This window comes from Oncorhynchus gorbuscha, linkage group LG07 (assembly GCF_021184085.1).
Source record: "Oncorhynchus gorbuscha isolate QuinsamMale2020 ecotype Even-year linkage group LG07, OgorEven_v1.0, whole genome shotgun sequence".
Taxonomy (NCBI): domain Eukaryota; kingdom Metazoa; phylum Chordata; class Actinopteri; order Salmoniformes; family Salmonidae; genus Oncorhynchus; species Oncorhynchus gorbuscha.
Window position 1 is genome coordinate 26,255,392 of NC_060179.1, and position 25,767 is coordinate 26,281,158.

The 25,767-nt window shown below is 44.2% G+C and overlaps 1 protein-coding gene across 6 annotated transcripts; it reads left to right on the plus strand.

Moving 5' to 3' along the window:
* The first annotated feature begins 20 nt into the window (after positions 1-20).
* Positions 21-20,776, plus strand: nell3 (NELL (neural EGFL like) family member 3). Of its 6 annotated transcripts, XM_046355963.1 has the most exons (6): positions 21-135; positions 4,558-4,654; positions 7,357-7,568; positions 14,724-15,403; positions 17,260-17,895; positions 18,059-20,776. In XM_046355963.1, exons 3-6 carry the CDS (start codon positions 7,552-7,554, stop codon positions 19,594-19,596), a joined length of 2,871 nt encoding a protein of 956 aa, XP_046211919.1. In that variant the 5' UTR covers positions 21-135; positions 4,558-4,654; positions 7,357-7,551; the 3' UTR covers positions 19,597-20,776. The 6 variants fall into 6 exon arrangements, with proteins under 6 accessions (XP_046211919.1, XP_046211920.1, XP_046211922.1 ...); XM_046355964.1 differs by lacking the exon at positions 7,357-7,568 and having other exon boundaries at positions 22-135; XM_046355966.1 differs by lacking the exons at positions 7,357-7,568; positions 14,724-15,403 and having other exon boundaries at positions 22-135.
* Positions 20,777-25,767: the final 4,991 nt, after the last annotated feature.

Genomic DNA, 25,767 nt, shown 5'->3' on the forward strand with positions numbered 1-25,767 from the left:
TTCCTGGTCTATGCGGAAGTTCAGGTCTAGACCTGTCAGTGCATTCCATCCAGAGCAGAGCTGAACACTTTTACAACACTGAGCTCTGGGCAGTGCCAAAGTTCGCATATCCACTTGCTTAACTGTAAAGTAATGGTGAGTATGTACATTACTGATAGGTGTGATTTAGCATTAAAAGTTAGAGAATAGTCTCTTTTATTTTTCGTGTAGTGCAGATCTAAATTTTAAATTTGAAAACAATGCGTGTCAATGAGACACTTGAGGTTCATTAATGTTGATACTGGGAAAGGAGTGTCTGGAGAGGGAAATAGAAAGAGAGAAGGTAGAAGCATTGCAGCGATTGTTGAGGTGTTTAGGTTCAGAAATCATTTTCTCCTTTGAAAGTGATTAACAGATGAGTGGGTGTCTGCTATGACATGTAACCTTTGGGTTTATAATGAGGAGTTGCATTTGGCTCAATTTGACCAGAATTCTATATTACATGGTGCCAACGGAGCCAAATGATGTAGAACACATTTAAAGTAACTGTCCAGTGCTTCCAAATTTCTTTTAAATATGACCTGTAATTAATTACAATATGAGTAAAATACTTTAACTTCCACAAAAATCGTATTTAAATATGCTGAAAAAGCAGATTTTCTTTGTCGCAATTGTGTGGGTATACCCCAACAAATATTAATGCGAGTAGACCACTGATTGGCCAGTTTAGCCAATGAGGCAGGATGGCATCGTTCTCTATGAGGAAATAGCAAGCATTTTTTAAACCTCTTAAGGATCTGCCCCTTTTTTTCAATTTTTGCCTGAAATGACATACCCAAATCTAACTGCCTGTAGCTCAGGCCCTGAAGCAAGGATATGCATATTCTTGGTACCATTTGAAAGGAAACACTTTGAATAAAACACAATAGATCTGGTAAAAGATAACACAAAGAAAAAACAACTGTTCTTTTGTATTTTTTTGTACCATTATCTTTGAAATGCAAGAGAAAGGCCATAATGTATTATTCCAACCCAGGTGCAATTTAGATTTTGGCCACTAGATAGCAGCAGTGTATGTGCAACGTTTTAGATTGATCCAATAAACCATTGTATTTCTGTTCAAAATTGTGTATCAAGACTGCCCAAATGTGCCTAATTTGTTTATTAATAACTTTTCCTGTTCAAAACTGTCCCGTGAAAGGGACAACGATTGCAAAACAGAAATAGACCTCTGTTTGAGATATCAGTTTGAGGTTTTTAAATTTTATTTTTTTAATCCAATGGATTCTTTAGCCACAAATACAAGTATAAGATGAGTCAACATTATTTGGCCACGAGTTAACAAACTATTCACTTTTAAAAGTGAGATTGTCATTGGACAGGTTTATTCTAAAAACATTAATGAAAATAAAAATGCGAAAGAAAAAGATGTTACTGAAAGGGAGCACAAAAAAGCTCAGAAAGATGACTAAACATACTAATATACCAATAACTATTTTTGTTTTCTTAAGCTGTTTGAATATTGGCGTATATATACAGTGTTTTGTGGTGTGAGTTCAGATTTGTGCAGGGTAAAGTCAGGGGCTGGGACTGTAAAGCTATGAATATACTCAAGGCCATTATCTACATTTACATTACATTTAAGTCATTTAGCAGACGCTCTTATCCAGAGCGACTTACAAATTGGTGCATTCACCTTATGACATCCAGTGGAACAGCCACTTTACAATAGTGCATCTACATATTTTAAGGGGGGGGGGTGAGAAGGATTACTTTATCCTATCCTAGGTATTCCTTAAAGAGGTGGGGTTTCAGGTGTCTACGGAAGGTGGTGATTGATTCCGCTGTCCTGGCGTCGTGAGGGAGTTTGTTCCACCATTGGGGAGCCAGAGCAGCGAACAGTTTTGACTGGGCTGAGCGGGAACTGTACTTCCTCAGTGGTAGGGAGGCGAGCATGCCAGAGGTGGATGAACGCAGTGCCCTTATTTGGGTGTAGGGCCTGATCAGAGCCTGGAGGTACTGAGGTGCCGTTCCCCTCACAGCTCCGTAGGCAAGCACCATGGTCTTGTAGCGGATGCGAGCTTCAACTGGAAGCCAGTGGAGAGAGTGGAGGAGCGGGGTGACGTGAGAGAACTTGGGAAGGTTGAACACCAGACGGGCTGCGGCGTTCTGGATGAGTTGTAGGGGTTTAATGGCACAGGCAGGGAGCCCAGCCAACAGCGAGTTGCAGTAATCCAGACGGGAGATCACAAGTGCCTGGATTAGGACCTGTGCCGCTTCCTGTGTGAGGCAGGGTCGTACTCTGCGGATGTTGTAGAGCATGAACCTACAGGAACGGGCCACCGCCTTGATGTTAGTTGAGAACGACAGGGTGTTGTCCAGGATCACGCCAAGGTTCTTAGCGCTCTGGGAGGAGGACACAATGGAGTTGTCAACCGTGATGGCGAGATCATGGAACGGGCAGTCCTTCCCCGGGAGGAAGAGCAGCTCCGTCTTGCCGAAGTTCAGCTTGAGGTGGTGATCCGTCATCCACACTGATATGTCTGCCAGACATGCAGAGATGCGATTCGCCACCTGGTCATCATCTAGTAAAGCAGACATGCAGACATTTATATTTATCCAAATATATAACTGATGAAGGTTATATTAAGATTCGAAATATCTTTGTCAAGTAAGCCTGGCCAAGAAGACAGAACACATTAGTTACAAAATAAAATCTTGACCCATCATGACTTATGTGCCAGATATTATCAGTGATCATAAAAGAGCGAGACTTCCTTTGAGTAACTGTAGTTAAAAGCAAGATGGTTAGGATTCATTTCTGGCCAGTCACGTTAAAATGCTATAAAATGATGAAAAACCTCACAGGGAATCTTAGTCCATTTTCAACGTGAACTGGATTTAGGGTATTTCCCTTAATGAGCCTAACTAAAAGGGAACTGACCCCCATCCCCACCTTGGCAACCAACAGTGGAAAGAACTTCACTAAAAGTGGAGAAAAATAGCAGCCAGCTTCCCATATTTTCTGTCCATTATTCAGACATTACTAGCACTGGAGCTGTAATGTTTGAACCTATTTTCTCTTGGGGGCCTTTGGCTCCAATGGGAAACACAGACCACCCTCTCTCTCTGTGGCGAGAGGCTGTCAACATGTTGTGTGGTTGAACTCCATGGGGGGAAACAAAATAGCTCTGAATGAGTCTAGAGCCTTTCATCAGATGTGATGTATTAAATAAACACTTGGGGAAAGCATGTGCTCCACCCACTCTTATTTCCTATCCCAGGGGTTGAAGAACAGATGGTAGCCATAGGCTGCCTTTGCTGCCCCTATTTACTCTATATGATAGCGTATAGGCTAACAGTCATATTTTGGAGAGCTCTATCAGGGCCAGCTCTAGCCTTTTGGGGGCCCAAAGCAAGATTTCCTGCAATTCTACCCATTTTGCTGACATGGCTAATTGATTAACGGTGTGACTGACATAACAACAGAAAAATTGTTGATGCACAACCACACTACTGACTCCCAGTAAGTTTACTAAAGTCCCTAAAGAAAGTTGTTTTTTTGTGTATTTTTTTTTGTTTGGTCGGGACCCCTAGCGGCATGGGGCCCTAATCGACCTCTTATGTTACTTATTCCTGAGCCCTATCCAAATAAATTCACTGAATGAACGATCACCATTGTTGAGTTAAGAAGCTATGTTTATTGTCCCTTTCCTTTGCTGTCCGTTCACCTTTCATTGACTGGGTGGAGGTGGTCAGCGGTGAGGGTAAATAAAAACTGTGTTGTCACCCTCGCCGGTATATGGTTGATGTCAGCTATCCATCAGATTTCAGCTTCATCCATGAACCCTACGATGAGGGAGCTATGTTCCTGCTATAGCATCCCCATACCATGTGTTTTACAGCTGGAATCCATAGCTGTGAAACTGCCACATCCGTTTACCATATCAAAACAACAAAAACACTTTTTACACTGTTTTTTCCTCCAATGCACACAGTGGTGTCATGCACCCCAAAAATCTGAGGGGGCACAAAGTATGTGAGGATAGCTTGGGGGGGGGGGTGGTCCAGAAGCTAGATAATGTAGACTTTTTCAAACACCTGAAATTGATATTTCCTGCAATCTACAGCCATAATCATTATGCTTAATTTCATGTAAAAAATATGTGTGTGTTTCTGTATACCTAAGCATGCCTCTTAGGTATATATATTTTTTTACATAATGTTGAATACTCATTTCCTTGGAACAAATTCAAGAATAAATGCCCCTGGGGCGGCTGGCGTTGTTTCACCTATTGCTTTAAGGATCTATTTAAAAGCACTTGACAATAGCAGGCTTTCCGCACCATTGACTCTGTTTATCTATAGCTGACTAATAGGAAGACGTTTGAGATAACGCTTCTGAGATGTAGGAACATGAAACAACAACTTAACTTCTGACCATTGCCTGTGCAGCTTCAACAGCAAACTTAAACACACATTTAATGGAGGCAGGATTTGATACAGTGAAATGGCAGTTTGAATAGAAAAATGGAATTAGACAAAGCTCTCTTTGACAAAGATCTCTCTTGCCTTCAGTACAGGAAAGCGGTTGTGAAAATCCATACCAGGTTTCAAATAACTGCAAAAGGCCAGATGGTAAGGTGTGAGGGTTGTGGCGTACATGAAAGGCAAGGTAAGATGGCATACTTTAAAACCATTATTATTATGTCTCCAGTGTGTTATTTCTCTTAAGCTATGTGCTAGTCCACACCTCACATTGGCTTTCCAAGTAATGCCCTTCCAAACCTAAGTGCTGTGTGATAATCGTAAAAGCAGTTTGAAAACCCTAAAACATTCATTGAAATACAATAAAGTGTCTGTAAAAATGTAATTCAACACAAAGACCCAGGTCAGTGTTTTATTAAGTTATGCATACACAAATATGTTTTCCAGGTGTGCAGTAGCGCCCTCTACTGCGAGGTAACATTAGCTTTCCTTTGGTCTCATATTAATTGCTACTGAACTTGGTGGGTGGTGTGAGGGTAGGCATTGCCACCAACCTTGAACCTTTCTTAAGACTGATAAGTCTGAACACTTAAATGTTTACAGGAGTACATGTATTGGGGAGCAGCAGGAGCAGAAGTTTAAAAGTGTCTGGGCAGAAACAGTGAGGGATTTGATCACTTTGCTCTATTGACTGACTATTTTTTCCTTTCATCGTGTTGTGACAAAATAACTCAACTCAGCAAAAAAAAGAAACGTCCTCTCACTGTCAACTCCTTTTATTTTCAGCAAACTTAACATGTGTAAATATTTGTATGAACATAACAAGATTCAACAACTGAGACATAAACTGAACAAGTTCCACAGACATGTGAATAACAGAAATTGAATAATGTGTCCCTGAACAAAGGGAGGGGGGTTCAAATCAAAAGTAACAGTCTGTATCTGGTGTAACAGTCCGTACCAGCTGCATTAAGTACAGCAGTGCAGCTCCTCTACATGGACTGCACCAGAGTTGCCAGTTCTTTATTTATTTACCTAGGCAAGTCAGTTTTTTAAAAATCAAATTTTAAATGACAGCCTAGGAACTGTGGGTTAACTGCCTGTTCAGGGGCAGAATGACAGATAAGTACCTTGTTAGCTTGGGGATTCGAACTTGCAACCTTCTGGGTATGAGTGCAACACTAACCACTAGGCTACCATGCCGCCCCACACACCTCTTGCTGTGAGGTGTCACCCCACTCTTCCACCAAGAAACCTGCAAGTTCCGGGACATTTTGGGGGGGGAATGGCCCTTGCCCTTACCCTCTGATCCAACAGGTCCCAGACGTACTCAATGGGATTGAGGTCCGGGCTCTTCGCTGGCCATGGCAGAACACTGACATTCCTGTCTTGCTGGAAACCACGCACAGAACCAGCAGTATTGCAGGTGGCATTGTCATGCTGGAGGGTCATGTCAGGATGAGCCTGCAGGAAGGGTACCACATGAGGGAGGAGGAGTCTTCCCTGTAACACACAGCATTGAGAATGCCTGCAATGACAACAAGCACAGTCCAATGTTGCTGTGACACACCTCCCCAGACCATGACGGACCCTCCACCTCCAAATCGATCCTGCTCCAGAGTACAGGCATCGGTGTAACGCTCATTCCTTCGACGATAAACGCAAATCCAACCATCACCCCTGGTGAGACAAAACCGCAACTCGTCAGTGAAGAGCACATTTTGACAGTCCTGTCTGGTACAGCGATGGTGGATTTGTGCCCATAGGAGACGTTGTTGCCGGTGATGTCTGGTGAGGACCTGCCTTACAACAGGCCTACAAGCCCTCAGTCCAGCCTCTCTCAGCCTATTGCGGACAGTCTGAGCACTGATGGAGGGATTGTGTGTTTCCGGTGCAACTCAGGCAGTTGTTGTTGCCAGCGTGTACCTGTCCTGCAGGTATGATGTTCGGATGTAACAATCCTGTGCAGGTGTTGTTACACGTGGTCTGCCACTGCGAGGACGATCAACTGTCCGTTCTGTCTCCCTGTAGCTCTGTCTCAGGCATCTCACAGTACGGACATTACAATTTAATGCCCTGGCCACATCTACAGTCCTCATGCCTCCTTGCAGCATGCCTAAGGCATGTTCACACAGATGAGCAGGGACCCTGGGCATCTTTCTTTTGGTGTTTTTCAGAGTCAGTAGAAAGACCTCTTTAGTGTCCTAAGTTTTCATAACTGTGACCTTAATTGCCTACCGTCTGTAAGCTGTTAGTGTCGACCGTTCCACAGATGCATGTTCATTAATTGTTTATGTTTCATTGAACAAGCATGGGAGACAGTGTTTAAACCCTTTACAATGAAGATCTGTGAAGTTATTTGGACTTTTAATAATTATCTTTGAAAGACAGGGTCCTGAAAAAGGGCCGTTTCTTTTTTTGCTGAGTTGATGTGGAAAATAGCTATTCTAACAAGATTTCATTAGCAATCAAAAGAGCAAACAACACTCAAATAATATATATTTATAGCTGTGTGTACTGTATGAATTTATTAGGGTGCTCCCGAGTGGCGCAGTGGTCTAAGGCAAGAGGCATCACTGGTTCAAATCCAGGCTGTATCACACCCGGATGTGATTGGGTGGCGCACAATTGGCCCAGCGTCGTCCGGGTTTGGCCTTTGTTGTAAATAAGAATTTGTTCTTAACTGACTTGCCTAGTTAAGTAAAGGTTATGTAAAAATTATTGATAGGCAGTACTACAAAATGTCTCAAATATTCACTCAAATCAGATATTAATATATATTAATGACTACATGATATGCAAGCCAGTCCCAAGAGTCTAGTCTAATTAACTAATGAGATTGGGAGAAAGTCCAATATTAAGGTTTCACATTCCTGACTTTCACCTAAGGTCTCCTCAACAAAAGATAGACATTTCCTGACTACCCTAGTCACCACCCTAGACATGGTGAGTTTGACGTGACAGACATTGGAAGGGCAACAGCTGTCTCAACAATAAAGATGTCCAGAGCAAAAACCTACTGACACCTCGGACAACACTGTTGACAACAAGGTCATCAGAGAGTTCATTCAGGACAAATGAGACATGCCAGTCAATAAAGGGTAAGTTGTTCTAGAAATACTTTCAGCTTCTATGAACTGTGCAATAAGAGTTAGTAGCCTTGGCTATAAATTGATGTTAGTAAAGGCTCAGACATTTAATTTCCTCTTCGTTATGCATTTGCATAATAGCTAGTACATTATATTTAACAAAATCAATGTTGACAATAATATTTTATTGGCACGTTGGCATTGGAAATATACGTTACACCGCAAAGGACGCGCCATAAAAAGTGACTTCAAGGGCGCAGTGGTCTAGGGCACTGCATCGCAGTCACCAGAGACTCTGGGTTCGCGCCCAGGCTCTGTCGCAGCCGGCTGTGACCGGGAAGTCCGTGGTGCGACGCAAAATTGGCCTAGCGTTGTCTGGGTTAGGGAGTGTTTGGCCTGTAAGTCTTGTCTCATGGCACACCAGTGACTCCTGTGGTGGGCTGGCTGCAGTGCATGGTTGCCAGGTGCATGGTGTTTCCTCCAATACATTGGCTTCCGGGTTGAATGAGCGCTGTGTTAAGAAGCAGTGCGGCTTGGTTGGGTTGTGTTTCGGGGGACACATGACCTTCGTCTCTCCCGAGCCCGTACGGGAGTTGTAGCGATGAGACAAGATGGTAATTACTAACAATTGAATACCATGAAATTAGGGAGAAAAGGGGGTCAAATTAAATTTAAAAAGTGACATTAAGGATACTCAAAAATGATGGTTCCTTTGGTTCAATGTGGAACCATACTGACCCAAAAACTCTTTGAGCCCTTCAATGGTTTTTTGCAGTTAAAACATGTGTTCTTTCCTCTTTTAGTGATCATTTAAATGTAGGGGCGGCTCAATCGAATATTTTGGGGCGTGTTTTTTTCACATCTCTTTTTGTGCAACTGAGTGAGAGTGTCATTCCATTTTATCTACTCTCTTGAGGACGATTAATTAAGTCAGTAGTTCTTTAGTCTTTCCTCATGGACCACCCAGTCGTTCCAAAGCTCACATTATTCAACTTGTTGTTAAACACAATAATAAAATAAATGAAATTTGAACAACATAATATGACTATTAAACCAGAAAAAACACCCTATATGGTTCTACAAAGAACCTTTGAGATTGAGAAAGGTTCTTTATAGAACCATTCTCCTTAAAGGTTCTATCAAGAACCATAAAAAGGGTTTTATATAGCCCCAAAAATGGATGTAACCATAGCGGAACCCTTTTTTTTGGTGCTATAGAAAATATTTTTTAATGGTTCTTTATAGAACCTTACAAGTTCCATTTAGAACCTCTTCATGTTCTTAGAAGTAATGGTTCGGACACACTGGCGGAACCTTTCGAGTTGAAAAGGTTCCTTAAGGAACCACTCTGAACAGGATCTTCGAAGAACCCCTGTGTAAAGGTTAAAACCAGAACCTATTTGTGATGGGAGGGGTTCAATTGTGAAAGTTTTTAATAATATATTGTACGGGTGGCAGCCTATAAGATTGGAGGCGTGGCTTTTAGATGGTTATTTCTGGTCAGCTGTTAGTTTAAATGTCATTCCTGTTCATCATCTTAAGTATGTATACTGCAAATTAAAAAGTTCCTTCAATATTTATGCATAGTGCCCTCTCTGTTTATTATCAATGCATGGTCACGTGTACATAAGTTTAATATTAACAGTTTTCACTGTCAAAATACTCAAATGAAGAACTAATGCAGACAAAACACAGTACCTTGCGAAAGTATTCGGCCCCCTTGAACTTTGCGACCTTTTGCCACATTTCAGGCTTCAAACATAAAACTGTATTTTTTGTGAAGAATCAACAACAAGTGGGACACAATCATGAAGTGGAACGACATTTATTGGATATTTCAAACTTTTTTAACAAATCAAAAACTGAAAAATTGGGCATGCAAAATTATTCAGCCCCTTTTACTTTCAGTGCAGCAAACTCTCTCCAGAAGTTCAGTGAGGATCTCTGAATGATCCAATGTTGACCTAAATGACTAATGATGATAAATACAATCCACATGTGTGTAATCAAGTCTCAGTATAAATGCACCTGCACTGTGATAGTCTCAGAGGTCCGTTAAAAGCGCAGAGAGCATCATGAAGAACAAGGAACACACCAGGCAGGTCTGAGATACTGTTGTGAAGAAGTTTAAAGCCGGATTTGGATACAAAAATATTTCCCAAGCTTTAAACATCCCAAGGAGCACTGTGCAAGCGATAATATTGAAATGGAAGGAGTATCAGACCACTGCAAATCTACCAAGACCTGGCCGTCCCTCTAAACTTTCAGCTCATACAAGGAGAAGACTGATCAGAGATGCAGCCAAGAGGCCCATGATCACTCTGGATGAACTGCAGAGATCTACAGCTGAGGTGGGAGACTCTGTCCATAGGACAACAATCAGTCGTATATTGCACAAATCTGACCTTTATGGAAGAGTGGCAAGAAGAAGGCCATTTCTTAAAGATATCCATAAAAAGTGTTGTTTAAAGTTTGACACAAGCCACCTGGGAGACACACCAAACATGTGGAAGAAGGTGCTCTGGTCAGATGAAACCAAAATTGAACTTTTTGGCAACAATGCAAAACGTTATGTTTGGCGTAAAAGCAACACAGCTCATCGCCCTGAACACACCATCCCCACTGTCAAACATGGTGGTGGCAGCATCATGGTTTGGGCCTGCTTTTCTTCAGCAGGGACAGGGAAGATGGTTAAAATTGATGGGAAGATGGATGGAGCCAAATACAGGACCATTCTGGAAGAAAACCTGATGGAGTCTGCAAAAGACCTGAGACTGGGATGGAGATTTGTCTTTCAACAAGACAATGATCCAAAACATAAAGCAAAATCTAGACATGAATCCAATCGAGAATCTGTGGAAAGAACTGAAAACTGCTGTTCACAAGTGCTCTCCATCAAACCTCACTGAGCTCGAGCTGTTTTGCAAGGAGGAATGGGAAAAAAATTCAGTCTCTCGATGTGCAAAACTGATAGAGACATACCCCAAGCGACTTACAGCTGTAATCGCAGCAAAATGTGGCGCTACAAAGTATTAACTTAAGGGGGCTGAATAATTTTGCACGCCCAATTTTTCAGTTTTTGATTTGTTAAAAAGGTTTGAAATATCCAATAAATGTCGTTCCACTTCATGATTGTGTCCCACGTGTTGTTGATTCTTCACAAAAAAATACTTTATGTTTGAAGCCTGAAATGTGGCAAAAGGTCGCAAAGTTCAAGGGGGCCGAATACTTTCGCAAGGCACTGTATATGCACTACATTGTGAGAAAAAACAATATATAAAGCTGAATTTGGAAGTTTACATACACTTAGGTTGAAGCCATTAAAACTTGTTTTTCAACCACTCCACAAATTTCTTGTGAACAAACTATAGTTTTTGCAAGTCGGTTAGGACATCTACTTTGTGCATGACAAGTAATTTTTCAAACAATTGTTTACAGACATATTTCACTTACAACTCACTGTATCACAATTCCAGTGGGTCAGAAGTTTACATACATTAAGTTGTCTGCGCCTTTCAACAGCTTGGAGAATTCCAGAAAATGATGTCATGGCTTTAGAAGCTTCTGCTGGGCTAATTGACATCATTTGAGTCAATTGGAGGTGTACCTGTGGATGTATTTCAAGGCCTACCTTCAAAATCAAAAGAAATGAGCCAAGACCTCAGAAAATAAATTGTAGACCACCACAAGTCTGGTTCATCCTTGGGAGCAATTTCTAACGTTCATCTGTGCAAACAATAGTATGCAAGTGTAAACACCATGGGACCACGTGACCATCATACCGCTCCGGAAGGAGACGCGTTCAGTCTCCTAGAGATGAACGTACTTTGGGGCGAAAAGTGCAAATCAATCCCAGAACAACAGCAAAGGACCTTGTGAATATGCTGGAGGAAACAGGTACAAAAGTATCTACACTGCTCAAAAAAAAAGGGAATTCTTAAACAACACAATGTAACTCCAAGTCAATCACACATCTGTGAAATCAAACTGTCCACTTAGGAAGCAGCACTGATTGACAGTAAATTTCACATGCTGTTGTGCAAATGGAATAGACAACAGGTGGAAATTATAGGCAATTAGCAAGACACCCCCAATAAAGGAGTGGTTCTGCAGGTGGTGACCACAGACCACTTCTCAGTTCCCATGTTTCCTGGCTGATGTTTTGGTCATTTTTGAATGCTGGCGGTGCTTTTACTCTAGTGGTAACATGAGACGGAGTCTACAACCCACACAAGTGGCTCAGGTAGTGCAACTCATCCAGGATGGCACATCAATGCGACCTGTGGCAAGAAGGTTTGCTGTGTCTGTCAGCGTAGTGTCCAGAGCATGGAGGCGCTACCAGGAGACAGGCCAGTACATCAGGAGACGTGGAGGAGGCCGTAGGAGGGCAACAACCCAGTAGCAGAACCACTACCTCCGCCTTTGTGCAAGGAGTAGCAGGAGGAGCACTGTCAGAGCCCTGCAAAATGACCTCCCATCTGCTCAAACGGTCAGAAACAGACTCCATGAGGGTGGTATGAGGGCCCGACATCCACAGGTGGGGGTTGTGCTTACAGCCCAACACTTTGCAGGACGTTTGGCATTTGCCAGAGAACAAAAGAACTACCTCTGGCAGTCTATGGGGGTGCCACAGGGTTCAATTCTTGAACCGACTCTCTTCTCTGTATACATCAATGAGGTCGCTCTTGCTGCTGGTGAGTCTCTGATCCACCTCTACGCAGACGACACCATTCTGTATACTTCTGGCCCTTCTTTGGACACTGTGTTAACAACCCTCCAGGCAAGCTTCAATGCCATACAACTCTCCTTCCGTGGCCTCCAATTGCTCTTAAATACAAGTAAAACTAAATGCATGCTCTTCAACCGATCGCTACCTGCACCTCACATCACTACTCTGGACGGCTCTGACTTAGAATACGTGGACAACTACAAATACTTAGGTGTCTGGTTAGACTGTAAACTCTCCTTCCAGACCCATATCAAACATCTCCAATGCAAAGTTAAATCTAGAATTGGCTTCCTATTTCGCAAGAAAGCATCCTTCACTCATGCTGCCAAACATACCCTTGTAAAACTGACCATCCTACCAATCCTCGACTTTGGCGATGTCATTTACAAAATAGCCTCCAATACCCTACTCAACAAATTGGATGCAGTCTATCACAGTGCAATCCGTTTTGTCACCAAAGCCCCATATACTACCCACCATTGCGACCTGTACGCTCTCGTTGGCTGGCCCTTGCTTCATACTCGTCGCCAAACCCACTGGCTCCATGTCATCTACAAGACCCTGCTAGGTAAAGTCCCCCCTTATCTCAGCTCGCTGGTCACCATAGCATCTCCCACCTGTAGCACACGCTCCAGCAGGTATATCTCTCTAGTCACCCCCAAGGCCAATTCTTTCTTTGGCCGCCTATCCTTCCAGTTCTCTGCTGCCAATGACTGGAACGAACTACAAAAATACCTGAAACTGGAAACACTTATCTCCCTCACTAGCTTTAAGCACCAACTGTCAGAGCAGCTCACAGATTAGTGCACCTGTACATAGCCCACCTATATTTTAGCCCAAACAACTACCTCTTTCCCTATTGAATTTAATTTATTTATTTATTTTGCTCCTTTGCACCCCATCTATTTTTATTTCTACTTTGCACATTCTTCCATTACAAAACTACCATTCCAGTGTTTACCTTGCTATATTGTATTTACTTCGCCACCATGGCCTTTTTTGCCTTTACCTCCCTTCTCACCTCATTTGCTCACATTGTATATAGACTTGTTTATACTGTATTATTGACTGTATGTTTGTTTTACTCCATGTGTAACTCTGTGTATCGTTGTATCTGTCGAACTACTTTGCTTTATCTTGGCCAGGTCGCAATTGTAAATGAGAACTTGTTCTCAACTTGCCTACCTGGTTAAATAAAGGTGAAATAAATAAATGAAAAAAAAAACAACTGAACAGATGAACAGCAATGATTTTGACTCTAACAGGTTGCCCAAAAATATATATATCTTAAAGCCACGCCCTTACTAAGCCACACCTCCACTCCAGGGTTCCTCCAAGAACCCATTGCTACATTGAACCATTAAAAGGTCCCTCAAAAACCCCTCAACTAACCAAAGGTGCAAATATGAACCATTGACTAGCAATGGTTCCTTGAGGACCTCCATGGGTTCCTTGAGGATCTCCAGGTTTCCTCGAGTCACCACTAATTCTCTCTTAGGCTGATCCAGAGAGACTCATCCTTGCTTTTATTACAAGCAGGCTTGACTACTGTAATGCTCTCCTATCTGGTCTACCCAAGAAAGCCATTAGTCAACTGCAAAACATACAATATAGCCTGGAATAGCCTTCTAGAGAACCTGAGGGGGGCAGAAACTGTGGACATATTCAAAAGAGATCTTGAAACACACATTTTTAGCTTTGTTTTTCCTTCAATCAGTTTGCGTTATTATTTTTGTTTTACATCCATTTATGTTTGTTGTGTAGTAAATATTTCAGTTTTTATTGTCAATGTTTTTTGGTGTTGTTTTTCTTTCAGTAGAGCACATTGCGTTGCATTCCATGTCTGAAATGTGCTATATAATGAAGCTGGATTTGATTTGAAGAGTGTAAAGTACCAGAAACGATTCTGCTATTCTTACAAGCCCAATAACCCGTATTTGGCACTATATAGAACCATTTGTTTTTAGTGTGTTCCGATAGGAAGGAAGAATAGGAAGGGGAAGGGTTAATTTGCGGCTGGGGAAACCTGATGCTAATTAAGTCTTTGGAATGTCACATACTAGCATTCTATTCCAGAAGCCTTCAGAGTGGGTCAGACATAGAGTGGGTCAGACATGGAGTGAGGGGAGCGATGCACGTTTCAAATTGTTTTCTTATCTTATTGACGACATTCAAAAAGGGCATCCACACCAAATACCAGAGCCACAGGTAATGTTCCCTATTGTTTTGTCTGTTGGAGTTTACTTTGTCATATCTGGATTTCAGGTAGCTTACTTTAAATGTTATAGTTAAACAAGAAAATACATACGGGGGAATCCAGACTAAACCAAATATAATTTAATCAAATAAGCTTATCTATCCAAAATGTGACATTTTTGCACACTGGTGTCATAAGAGCGAAACGATGCTGAAATTTAAATCGTTTTCATTTTCTCCAGGAAGATAAACAAATGCAAAATGGCATTGTCCAGAATAGTGCTGTTGTTATTGGTGTACTCGTTATCACTACATGACACAGTAAGAGGTGTCGCAGAGATATGCCGGGGGACTCACTGCCACCGTGGCGAGACTGGGGATCCCAGACCGTGCGTCGGAGCCCAATGCCTGGGGGGTAGATCATCCAGACCACCGCGGCAATATAACCCGACAACACAGGGCAGATCGGGACAGGCAGTCCCCAGCCAGCACCATGTGTACCACAGCTCTCAGTCAAGAGGAGACACAACAGACACGTATGTTGTTCAACCACAGCGCGGTAGGCACAGTGACAGCGTTAGAGAAAGCGCAAGGATGCAAACGTCTGAAGTTTTCGTTTCAGGATGTACTGGAGCGGATTGCGTTACTCCTCAGAAACAGCTCCACGCTTTTAACGACACCAGAGACTGCAAGGGAATCGAATGTAAATTACCACTAAGGATACGGCCAAAGCCCCGTCCAAAAGATTGTATGGGAGAGGGCTGTCTGGCTGATGATGCCGCAGCTTCCAGCCAGCCTTCCCCTGTCCATATGCCGGACAGAGCTGCTCAGTTTCTGGGAGAATTTCCAGAGTTTGGATATCCTGCATCTGAACTTGGCAGTGCGCCTTTGGGAGTGCAGCTCACATGTGACATTAAACCAGGTTAGTATATACCCACACATCAATTGTATATGAAATATATTATTATTAGTGTTATAATGCCTTAAAATACTACACAGTAACAGAAAACTGTAAATTATATGGTCATTTGGGGTATTATAAACAGTAAAATACTCTGAAATATTTTACTGCATCATACTGTACATTATGGTGCATTGTGGGAAAATATTTTGGGCATAGCAAAACATTGCTGTATTTCGTAAGGTATGGTCATTCCACCCCACAGAATACAATACCATACCATATCTTTGGTGCACTAATAACCGTTTGACCACTAGTGGGTGCATGGTATTGTTGTTTTTGGTTCATTAACATATTATGAGGTTTGGGCTTGTAGTAGGCTATATTTGTTGCACCCTCGAGTGAGAATGTGAGAATGTGAGAATGCTGTACTATGTGGTTATAGTTCCCCATCAATTTGGATGGGCAGCAAGTATTAAGCCTTTAACATGTCCTTTTGGTCCGTTTTGTAGTGATGGGAGTACAAAGCTTCCTGAAGCATTGAGATTTAAGTTCATCATTCAAGGCTTTGATCAACACAGTATACACTAGTGGCACCTGCTGGTCAAAATAATTTAGAGCTGCCAAATTACTATAGACGATGTCCCATAGCGTGAGCGTAGTGTAGCCTTTGTCTTCTGCCAAATAAATACCAAACCAATAAGGTGGTTGTTCAGCAAAGCTTCAGACATCATTGATCACATGCTTCTGATAAAGTGATACAGTCATCGGCACACTGCTTCGCGATTTCAACACATGCCTCGGAGCTCCAGCATTCAACGTAACATCACTACTGTTTTGCCCTGTAGTCGATGCCAGTTTGGAAGCCTTTGGTAAGACCTATAGAAGTGAAAGTGATATAAATACCCAAATATGAATTAATATACTATAATGTGTAAACACTTTACCTAGCAGCCAACATGCTTTTTACAGTATAATACAGTACATTTTATGGTATTGTACTTTGAGTAATTACACAGTACTTGCTTTGATGCCGTATTTATATTACATTAGGTGTACTGTACTGTAATATGAAATACAGAGTTTTACTTGCCACGAGCTGCCTGTAATCTACTGTCAAATCCACAGTAACACCTCTACAGTGTAGGCTGTCTATTGAGAACAGCGTAATTGACAGACGAGGGAAGATGCATAGTGTGTAAAAGGGGTTCCAACTCGTGCCAGATTGAACTCTGTGGATGTGTGCGTAATTTGGAACCCCTTTACACAATGCGTATGCAAAATAACCAAAGTAGTCTCATTCCAGAACAAGCGGTTTTCATCGTGATTATTGTCTTATAGGCTACGTAGATTTGTTTAGAAATGACATGGTGAAATGGAAATCACATAATATTCCTTTAATTACTTTACATTTGTTTGGGATTAATTTAAACACGAAACATTAGGCATCATTGCAACCATCTTCTTGTGTTTGAGACCCAAGATTATGCATGCATTGACTGCAGTCCAATTGAACTAAAAAATGTCTGGCAGTCAAGAACTTAGAATGCTTTGATGTCTATAAAAAGCCCGCCTAGGAAACTTCCATTACTTTTAGACTTTTAGATTTTGTGCCAAAATAGTTTAACAAATTTTTGTTTTAAGTATTTAATCTCAAAAAGGGATGTACTGTATTATCATAATTTCACAGTATATTTAACTTAGCATTAACCACAATTTCAGTAAAGATTTGCTGAATTGTTTTGAAGTCTAATCATCTTAGAGTACAGGAGCACATTATTAGTACTTGATTCCAGTTTAATAGCTAGCTATACATAGTTCCACATCCTATCTCTGACTACTACACACGTTAAACCCTGCCCTATTCCATCTCACAGGGGAGAATGAGGTGCCTTCAGAGGATGCCCTCATCTTACACCTCCAACTGGCTAAGGGGCAGGAGAAGCTGGTAGAGGCCCTTCAGGCAGGGCAGACGATCATCCGCGACCTGCAGCAAAAGCTAACCGAACAGCAGGAGGCGCTGTTGGCCCAGCAGCGGGAGATCCTGGAGCAGCAGCGCCGCATGTATGAGCAGATGGACGTGGTCAAGGCACAGTATGGCCTGCTCTCTGACACCGTCAAGCAGGTGTCCTTCCAAGGCCTCCAAGGGGAGCTCCAGAGCTACTTCGAGAGCCACCTGGCAGGCCTCCAGAGCCAGGCTCGGAGCCACCTGCAGAAGTCCTATGCCGTTCGCAAGGGCATGCACATGGATGTAGATGCTAAGTTGATGGATGTGGTTGGGGAAGCCCACCTTCCGCACCCTCTGCTGGGGTGTGGTGCCCCGTGTGGACCGGAGGATTACTGTGACTTCCAGAGGGAGCCGCCGCAGTGTGAAAAGTGTACCATGTGCCCACCTGGTTTCTTCCTGGTCTCTCAGTGCTCTCCCAATGCAGACAGAATATGCCAGGACAGAGACGAATGCCTTGAATTACCAAACCTATGTGGACAGGGAGTGAAGTGCCTCAACACTCCAGGTAAGGCTTACAACATTTCTAATTTGTAATTAGACATGATATCCATCCTGGTTCCAGAAGTCCTTTTACTGAATAGTCAACTAAGAGTATCAAGCAATTTGGCACATGCTCATATTTCTGATCTCCTTCTCCCATCTCTTTGTCGTTGTTTGATGCTGAGCAGGAGGGTTCAGGTGCCTGGGCATGTCGGAAAGGGAGGCTGCTGCTGGAGTATGTGGCCATGACTACTTCTACAACCAGGAGCTTCCGGAGTGCCAGGCTTGTTCTGACTGCAATGGAGAACCCATTGCCATCCCCTGTACAGCCACCAGTGATTCTGTCTGTGGACCCTTCACAGACAACCTGATGTCCCAGTCCTGGGGTGCCACCGTGACCTTGCCCCCAGCCAGGGCTCTCGGCAGCCACATCTTCCCTGGCCTCCAGCTCAATGTCCAGAGCAAAGAAGCCACAGACTTGCTGTCCAACCATGCCGGCCGGCTATCCTTCCAGCAGCACGGCTTGATGTGGCTGGACCATAACTTTGCCCTAAAGCACAATTGCAGGAACTTCCTCCAGGTGGGCATGCGACTCAACAGCAGTCAAGAGGAGGAGGGCCACGACCTCAGTGGGGTCCGCATTGAGCAGCCAGACGGGAAGTACTTCCAGGGAGTTAGTGTTAGTGGCATCGCAGAGGTCGAGCCCAACCACATGCTGACTCTGTTCCTGAAGAGTCCCAACCAGCATTGCAACCAGAGCAAGGACCTTCATGTCTACGAACTCAATGGGCCTTCCTTCAGCATGCTCTGGCTGTCCCACGATACTGGAGCCGTGGCCATGACAGCACAGATGTCAATGTCAGCCCACTACCAGACCAACTACCGTCCAACCTTCCGCATCACCTCCGTCTCTGACCCTTACATGGTGGGGTTGACCCACGACAGCCGCGGGGTGCGCTTTACAGAGAGTGGCGTGGTTAAATTTGTCCTACAGCAAGCGCTGTACTCCATGGGCCATACCTGCATCCGAGAGGGCTTCTCTCTGGTGGCCTACGCCAACCGCAATGGGACCAACCAGGAATTGATGCAGGCATTCAAGTCGGGCGTCAACTACAGGGACACATCCATCACCCTTTCTGGGGCTGTCAGGGTGGATAGTGGGCACTCGCTTAGTTTCGAGATCCTATCCCCATCCCAGTGTAATATCCGCTACTTTGGAGACAGTACTGGGATCAGTATACTGAGCCTTATCTGGATCCCCTCAGCTGTCTCCTCTGCCCTGACTGCCACAGTGTCCAGGACAGGCCTTCCCTCTGGAGTCGTCCGCAACAAAGCCCTCCTCTTCCAGCAGGTCAGCCCAGAATCAGACCAAGTGCGCCTGGCCCATTCTGGGGAACCCAACGCCCAAAAGAACTTTGTCTTCTGGGGGGACGGGACAGCTAACGTGGCCCTCAACCTGAAGCTGATCCATTCTTGTAACGTGGTGAAGCTCACTCTGCACCGGCAGGGGGGCAGCGGGGAGGGTGGACAGGCTACACCCGTGGCCCAGCAGATTTCTGGGCACATGCCTGAGGGCAGCGAGTGGGCCAACGTGGGCCTGAGGGCCTCCTTCCAGGTCCAAAACGGTACAGCCATCTATGTGACATTGGACTGCGTACGTGGTCGTGTTAACCAGATCACCCACAAGGGAGGCACTAACATATCCATCCTCTGGGTGGCGTTGTGATCCAAAAAGAGGACCTTTTTTGTTGTTTACTTTGTCACATTTTGTCAACACGTTTTAGAAACAAACATGGTTTCGCACAATTTCAAATCACAGAGCAAATTTGGAACCTCACTTAACGTCACAGGTGCTTCCAAGGTAGAGGAACTTTTTTGAAATGGAAGGTTGTGTTTTGTCTAATGTTAACATTTTTGTCATGTTAATGTTGTTTGTATCTTATGACTGATACTTTGTTGATTCATTGATTTTTTTTGGGGGGGATGACAAGTACTGATGTTGCTCGAAGTACTTCGGCTGGTTGAGCAGTGACCAATTATTTTGTATGAAGTAAGCTGAATGATGTGTGTGTGTTTATAATGTTTGTTATGCTTTTTATTATGCTATATCTTATTCCATCAATTTCCTGCACATGAATATGAAATGTTGCCTTTCAATGCGTGTGTATTACAGAGTATTTTGATAAAAGAGCATTTAAATATTTTAAAATGTATTATTTAACTTTCACCAAGCTGTTATTTTTATTTCATATTTTCAATAACTTATTCTGAATTTTATGTCACTTAAAATAATAATAGAGTAACATTGGAAATAAATGTATCGATATACTATTGGAAACATACCTTACTTCATAAACAGAATTGTACTTCAATCTCTTTTGATAAAACAATCACAGTTGTGTCAATACTGTGCTTCTAGGATACATGTATGTCAAACAATAGAATTATGTTACAAATATTTATGTGACCATGGAACTACAGTATAAGTGTAGTATACATTACATATACTTACATAAATGGTGTAGGGAAAGTTTATCCTCAGATTATTATCATCTTTACATTTGATAATTCACACAAATCAGGTTTTATGTAGCAACAATATGTTAACCGTTAACTGCATAATGTATGTTGTGCTTTAGCCTCAATACTCTTGGCCCTGTGGGAGTGCTGTCTATGCATAGCATTCTTAATTGCCTTTGTGCATGTTCTGTCCCCCAAACATTTACACACAATGAAGTGTTTCAGAGATTTGGCAGCAAAGCGGTCGGTCACTGAAATACCTCTGCTTTATTTTCACTTCGCCATGCAATGCTTGGTGAATTGTTTGACTTCACATGTATTGTAGAACAACAATGAGTGTATTCTTGTTTTTTTCAAAGCCAAATAAAAATTCACAAATTTTGTAAGAGGTTGATTCTCCCTCTTGCTTTAAAAAAACAAAAAAACTAGACAGCTTTAAAACTGACCCCACCATCCTGACAACCATCATACATGAAATACCCAGTATTTTCCACAGCTTAAATAGAAAACTTAACAGCCAGACATTACTCATGTCATGGAGTCCCAAACATATTGAACCTATTTGAAATCAACTTTTTAAGCAAGGTAGGTGTCCAAATTGCAGAAAGAAATCATACAGTTGTATTAATTATTGGTCTTGAATCATTTTAGAATCAATCCATCATATTTAACACACAGGTAAACTAACCCTCTCCAGACATGACTAATAGCGGCTGAATCGGAACGAAAACTGATTGTGAGAAATAATCGACTGTTTCTGTCTGCAGTCTGAATTGAAAACAGGTGTGAGAGATGGAGCGACGCTCCAGATTTCTCATGTTGTCGATCAAATGGGACCCACAGTGCATGAGGGGAAACATCAAAGGCAGCAGAGAGACAGAGCTGTGTGTGTGTGTGTGAGAGAGAGGGAAAACGAGAAGAGAGAGGATGTCTGTGTGCATCTGCGTGTATGTGGGTGTGTACGTACGTTGTGCACGTGTCTAGAGCAAAACAATAGTGTGCATTATAAACTATGGACCGTTAAGACAGAAGTAGTCAAACTGAATTTTCACTTTTTAATTCGAACCATGTGTTTCTTCTACAATTCTCATACTTATTGACACTCAAATGTTTGACACAAATCATGTGTGTGTGTGACAGTCAGTGTTAATTCATAAAAAGACAGTCGAGTATCATTTAAAAGATAGACCATTAAGGTGCTATGAAACCTGAATCACTGTAAACTTATCCAGTGGTGCTTGGAGAGACATCATTCACCACCACAAAGCATATATATGCAGTGAGTTTATTTACCTTCTTATGGCTTAACCACTGATGTATATAAACCCTGGATATCTGATGCAATGAATTTGCCAATGAGAGGCTTTGAAGGCATTTTCTTTTCTGTACTTTCACAAAATTATACTTTAAGGAAGTGTTTTATATATTTTTTTAGCTCACATAATGTAATGTAAAAGTATGCATGAAGGTAGGTGTCTGTAATAGAATATATGTGGCAAAAACTAATGTAGATATTTACAATTGCATTTCTATAGCTTACAAAATATTTTTTACGAAGGTGGGGGAGTGTCAAGATGGAGGCCCGGTGGCTTCAAAACATCGCACCCTTTCGGTCATCTAGTATATATATAAATAATTGGGCTTAAGTCCTTTCCTTTGCTTGCATGTTTTAAACCTTTAAAAATGTCCAATGTAGCCATTCTTATCTGGCGTCCGTCTGTTGAATGAAGGAAGTCGGACCGAAATGCAGCGTGTAGGTTACTCATGACTTTAATTAACAGAATAGCGGTACATGAAATAACTGAAATACAAAAACAACAGAACGGAACGTGAAACTAATTACAGCCTATCTGGTGACTACAACACAGAGACAGGAACAAACACCCACAAAATACAAAGCGAACTCAGGCTACCTAAATACGGTTCCCAATCAGAGACAACGACAAGCACCTGACTCTGATTGAGAATCGCCTCAGGCAGCCAAGCCTAACAACACCCCTAATCAGCCGCGATCCCAAATAATACAAACCCCAATACGAATCACAACATATAAACCCATGTCACACCCTGGCCTACCCAAACATATAACAAAAACACAAAATACAATGACCAAGGCGTGACAGAACCCCCCCCCTAAGGTGCGGACTCCCGGACGCACCTCAAGAGCATAGGGAGGGTCCGGGTGGGCGTCTGTCCATGGTGGCGGTTCTGGCTCGGGACGTGGACCCCACTCCATAAATGTCCTATTGCCTCCCCTTCGCGTCCTGGGATAATCCACCTTCTCCGCCGACCATGGCCTAATAGTCCTCACCCAGATCCCCACATAACTGAGGAGCAGCTCGTGACAGAGGGGCAGCTCGGGACAGAGGGGCTTCTCAGGACAGAGGGGCAGCTCGGGACAGAGGGGCAGCTCGGGACAGAGGGGCAGCTCGGGACTGAGGGGAAGCCCAGTACTGAGAGGAAGCCCACTACTGAGAGGAAGCCCAGTACTGAGAGGAAGCCCAGTACTGAGATGAAGCTCAGGCAGGTAGTAGGCTCCGGTAAATCCTGGCTGGCTGGCGGAACTGGAAGATTCAGGTTGACAAGCAGATCTGGAAGAGACTGGTTGTCTGGCAGATCTGGAAGAGACTGGTTGTCTGGCGGCGCTGGGCTGACTGGAGGCACTGGCGGCACTGGGCAGACTGGGAGTGCTGGGCAGACTGGGAGCACTGGCGGCGCTGGGCAGACTGGGAGCACTGGCGGCGCTGGGCAGACTGGGAGCACTGGGCAGACTGGCGGCGCTGGGCAGACGGGAGACTCCAGCAGCGCAGGAGAGGAGAAAGGCTCTGGCTGCGCTAAACAGGCGGGAGACTCCGGCAGCGCAGGAGAGGAGAAAAGCGCTGGCTGAGCTGAACAGGCGAGGCGCACTGGAGGCCTGGTGCGTGGTGCTGGAACTGGTGGTACTGGATCGAGGACACGCACAGGAAGCCTGGTGCGGGGAGCTGCTACCGGAGGACTGGTGTGTAGAGGTCGCTCTGGATAGACCGGACCGTGTAGGCGCACTGGAGCTCTTGAGCACCGAGCCTGCCCAAGCTTACCTGGCTCGAAGCCCACTCTAGCCCGGCCAATAGGAAGGGCTGGTATGTGCCGCACCTGGCTCTGCACCCGCACTGGAAACACCGTGCGCTCCATAGCATAACACGGTGCCTGCCCGGTCTCTCTAGCCCAACGGTGAGCACAGGGAGTATGCGCAGGTCTCCTACCTGGCATAACTATTCTCCCTTCTAGCCCCCCCCAATAATTTTTTGGGGCTGCTTTTCCGGCTTCCAACCGCGTCGCCGTGCTGCCTCCTCATACCTGCGCCTCTCCGCTTTTCCTGCTTCTATTTCTTCATTGGGACGGCGATATTCTCCAGGCTGAGCCCAGCGTCCTTTACCGTCTAATTCCTCCTCCCATGTCCAATTCTCCAAGTGGTGCAGCCTCTCCCACTGCAACTGCTCTTCACGATTAACAGGGAGAGTAGGCTCAGGTCTAACTCCTGACTCAGCCACTCTCTCTCTGCGCTCTCCCCTAATAAATATTTGGGGGTTACTTTCGGTATTCGCTCTGCGTCGCCGTGTTTTCCTTTTCGACTCCATTCATCTATAGCCCTCTTCGCACTGCTGAAGCGAATCCCAGGGGGGCTCCTGCACTCGCTCTGGGTCGGCCGCCCACCTGTCGATTTCTTCCCACGTCGTATACTCCATGCCTCTACCGTCCATAACGTCCTCCTTTGTTGTTGAGCCCGGTGTCCCGGTGTTGAGCCCATGCAGCTGGGGGGTATTCGCATCTCGACTAAGGAGAGGGAACGGAGAATCACCAACCGCCTCTGTCTCTATTGCGGTTCCGTTGGTCATTTTGTCATTTCATGTCCAGTTAAAGGCCAGAGCTCATCAGTAAGTGGAGGGCGACTGATAAGCGCTACTAGACTGTCCTCTCCGTCAAGTACCTGTACTACCTTGCCGGTCCATCTACGCTGGACCGGATCGGCAGCTTCCTGCAGTGCATTAATAGACTCTGGGGCGGAGGGCTTTTTTATGGACGAAGCCTGGGCTCGGGAACATGACATTCCTCTCAGACAGTTAGGGGAGCCCACGGTCATGTTCGCCTTGGATGGTAGTCCTCTCCCCAGTATATTATGTGAAACACTACCTTTAACCCTCACAGTATCTGGTAACCATAGTGAGACCATTTCTTTTTTGATTTTTTGTTCACCTTTTACACCTGTTGTTTTGGGTCATCCCTGGCTAGTGTGTCATAATCCTTCTTTTGATTGGTCTAGTAATTCTATCCTTTCCTGGAACGTTTCTTGTCATGTGAAGTGTTTAATGTCTGCTATTCCTCCTGTTTCTTCTGCTCCCTCTTCACAGGAGGAACCTGGTGATTTGACAGGAGTGCCGGAGGAATATCATGATCTGCGCACGGTCTTCAGTCGGTCCAGAACCAACTCCCTTCCTCCTCACCGGTCGTATGATTGTTGTTCTGATCTCCTCAAGAAGCGTTTTGCATTCGCTCCTATCCTTGTTGCACCTGACGTCACTAAACAGTTCATTGTCGAGGTTGACGCATCGGGGGTGGGCGTGGGAGCCATTCTGTCCCAGCGCTCCGATACTGACGATGGGGTCCACCCTTGCGCGTATTTTTCTCATCGCCTGTCGCCGTCGGAACGTAACTATGATGTGGCTAACCGCGAACTGCTCGCCATCCGTTTAGCCCTAGGAGAATGGCGACAGTGGTTGGAGGGGGCGACCGTTCCTTTTGTCGTTTGGACTGACCAAAAGAACCTTGAGTACATCCGTTCTGCCAAACGACTTAATGCGCGTCATGCTCGTTGGGCGTTGTTTTTCGCTCGTTTCGAGTTCGTTATTTCTTATTGCCCGGGTACTAAGAACACCAAGCCTCATGCTTTATCCCGTCTATTTAGTTCTTCTGTGGCTTCTACCGATGCCGAGGGGATTCTTCCTGATGGGCGTGTTGTCGGGTTGACTGTCTGGGGAATTGAGAGACAGGTTAAGCAAGCACTCACTCACACTCCGTCGCCGCGCGCTTGTCCTAGTAACCTTCTTTTCGTTCCTGTCTCTACTCGTCTGGCTGTTCTTCAGTGGGCGCACTCTGCCAAGTTAGCTGACCACCCCGGCGTTTGGGGTACGCTTGCTTCTATTCGCCAGCGGTTTTGGTGGCCTACTCAGGAGCGTGACACGCGCCGTTTCGTGGCTGCTTGTTCGGACTGCGCGCAGAATAAGTCTGGTAACTTTTTTTCTGCTTCTGCTCCTGCCCTTGCTGTGTCCCAGTCTGTCCACAGCCACTGCCTCTCTCCTGTTCCTGGTCTTAGCCTTGCTGTGTCTCAGTCTGTCCCTAG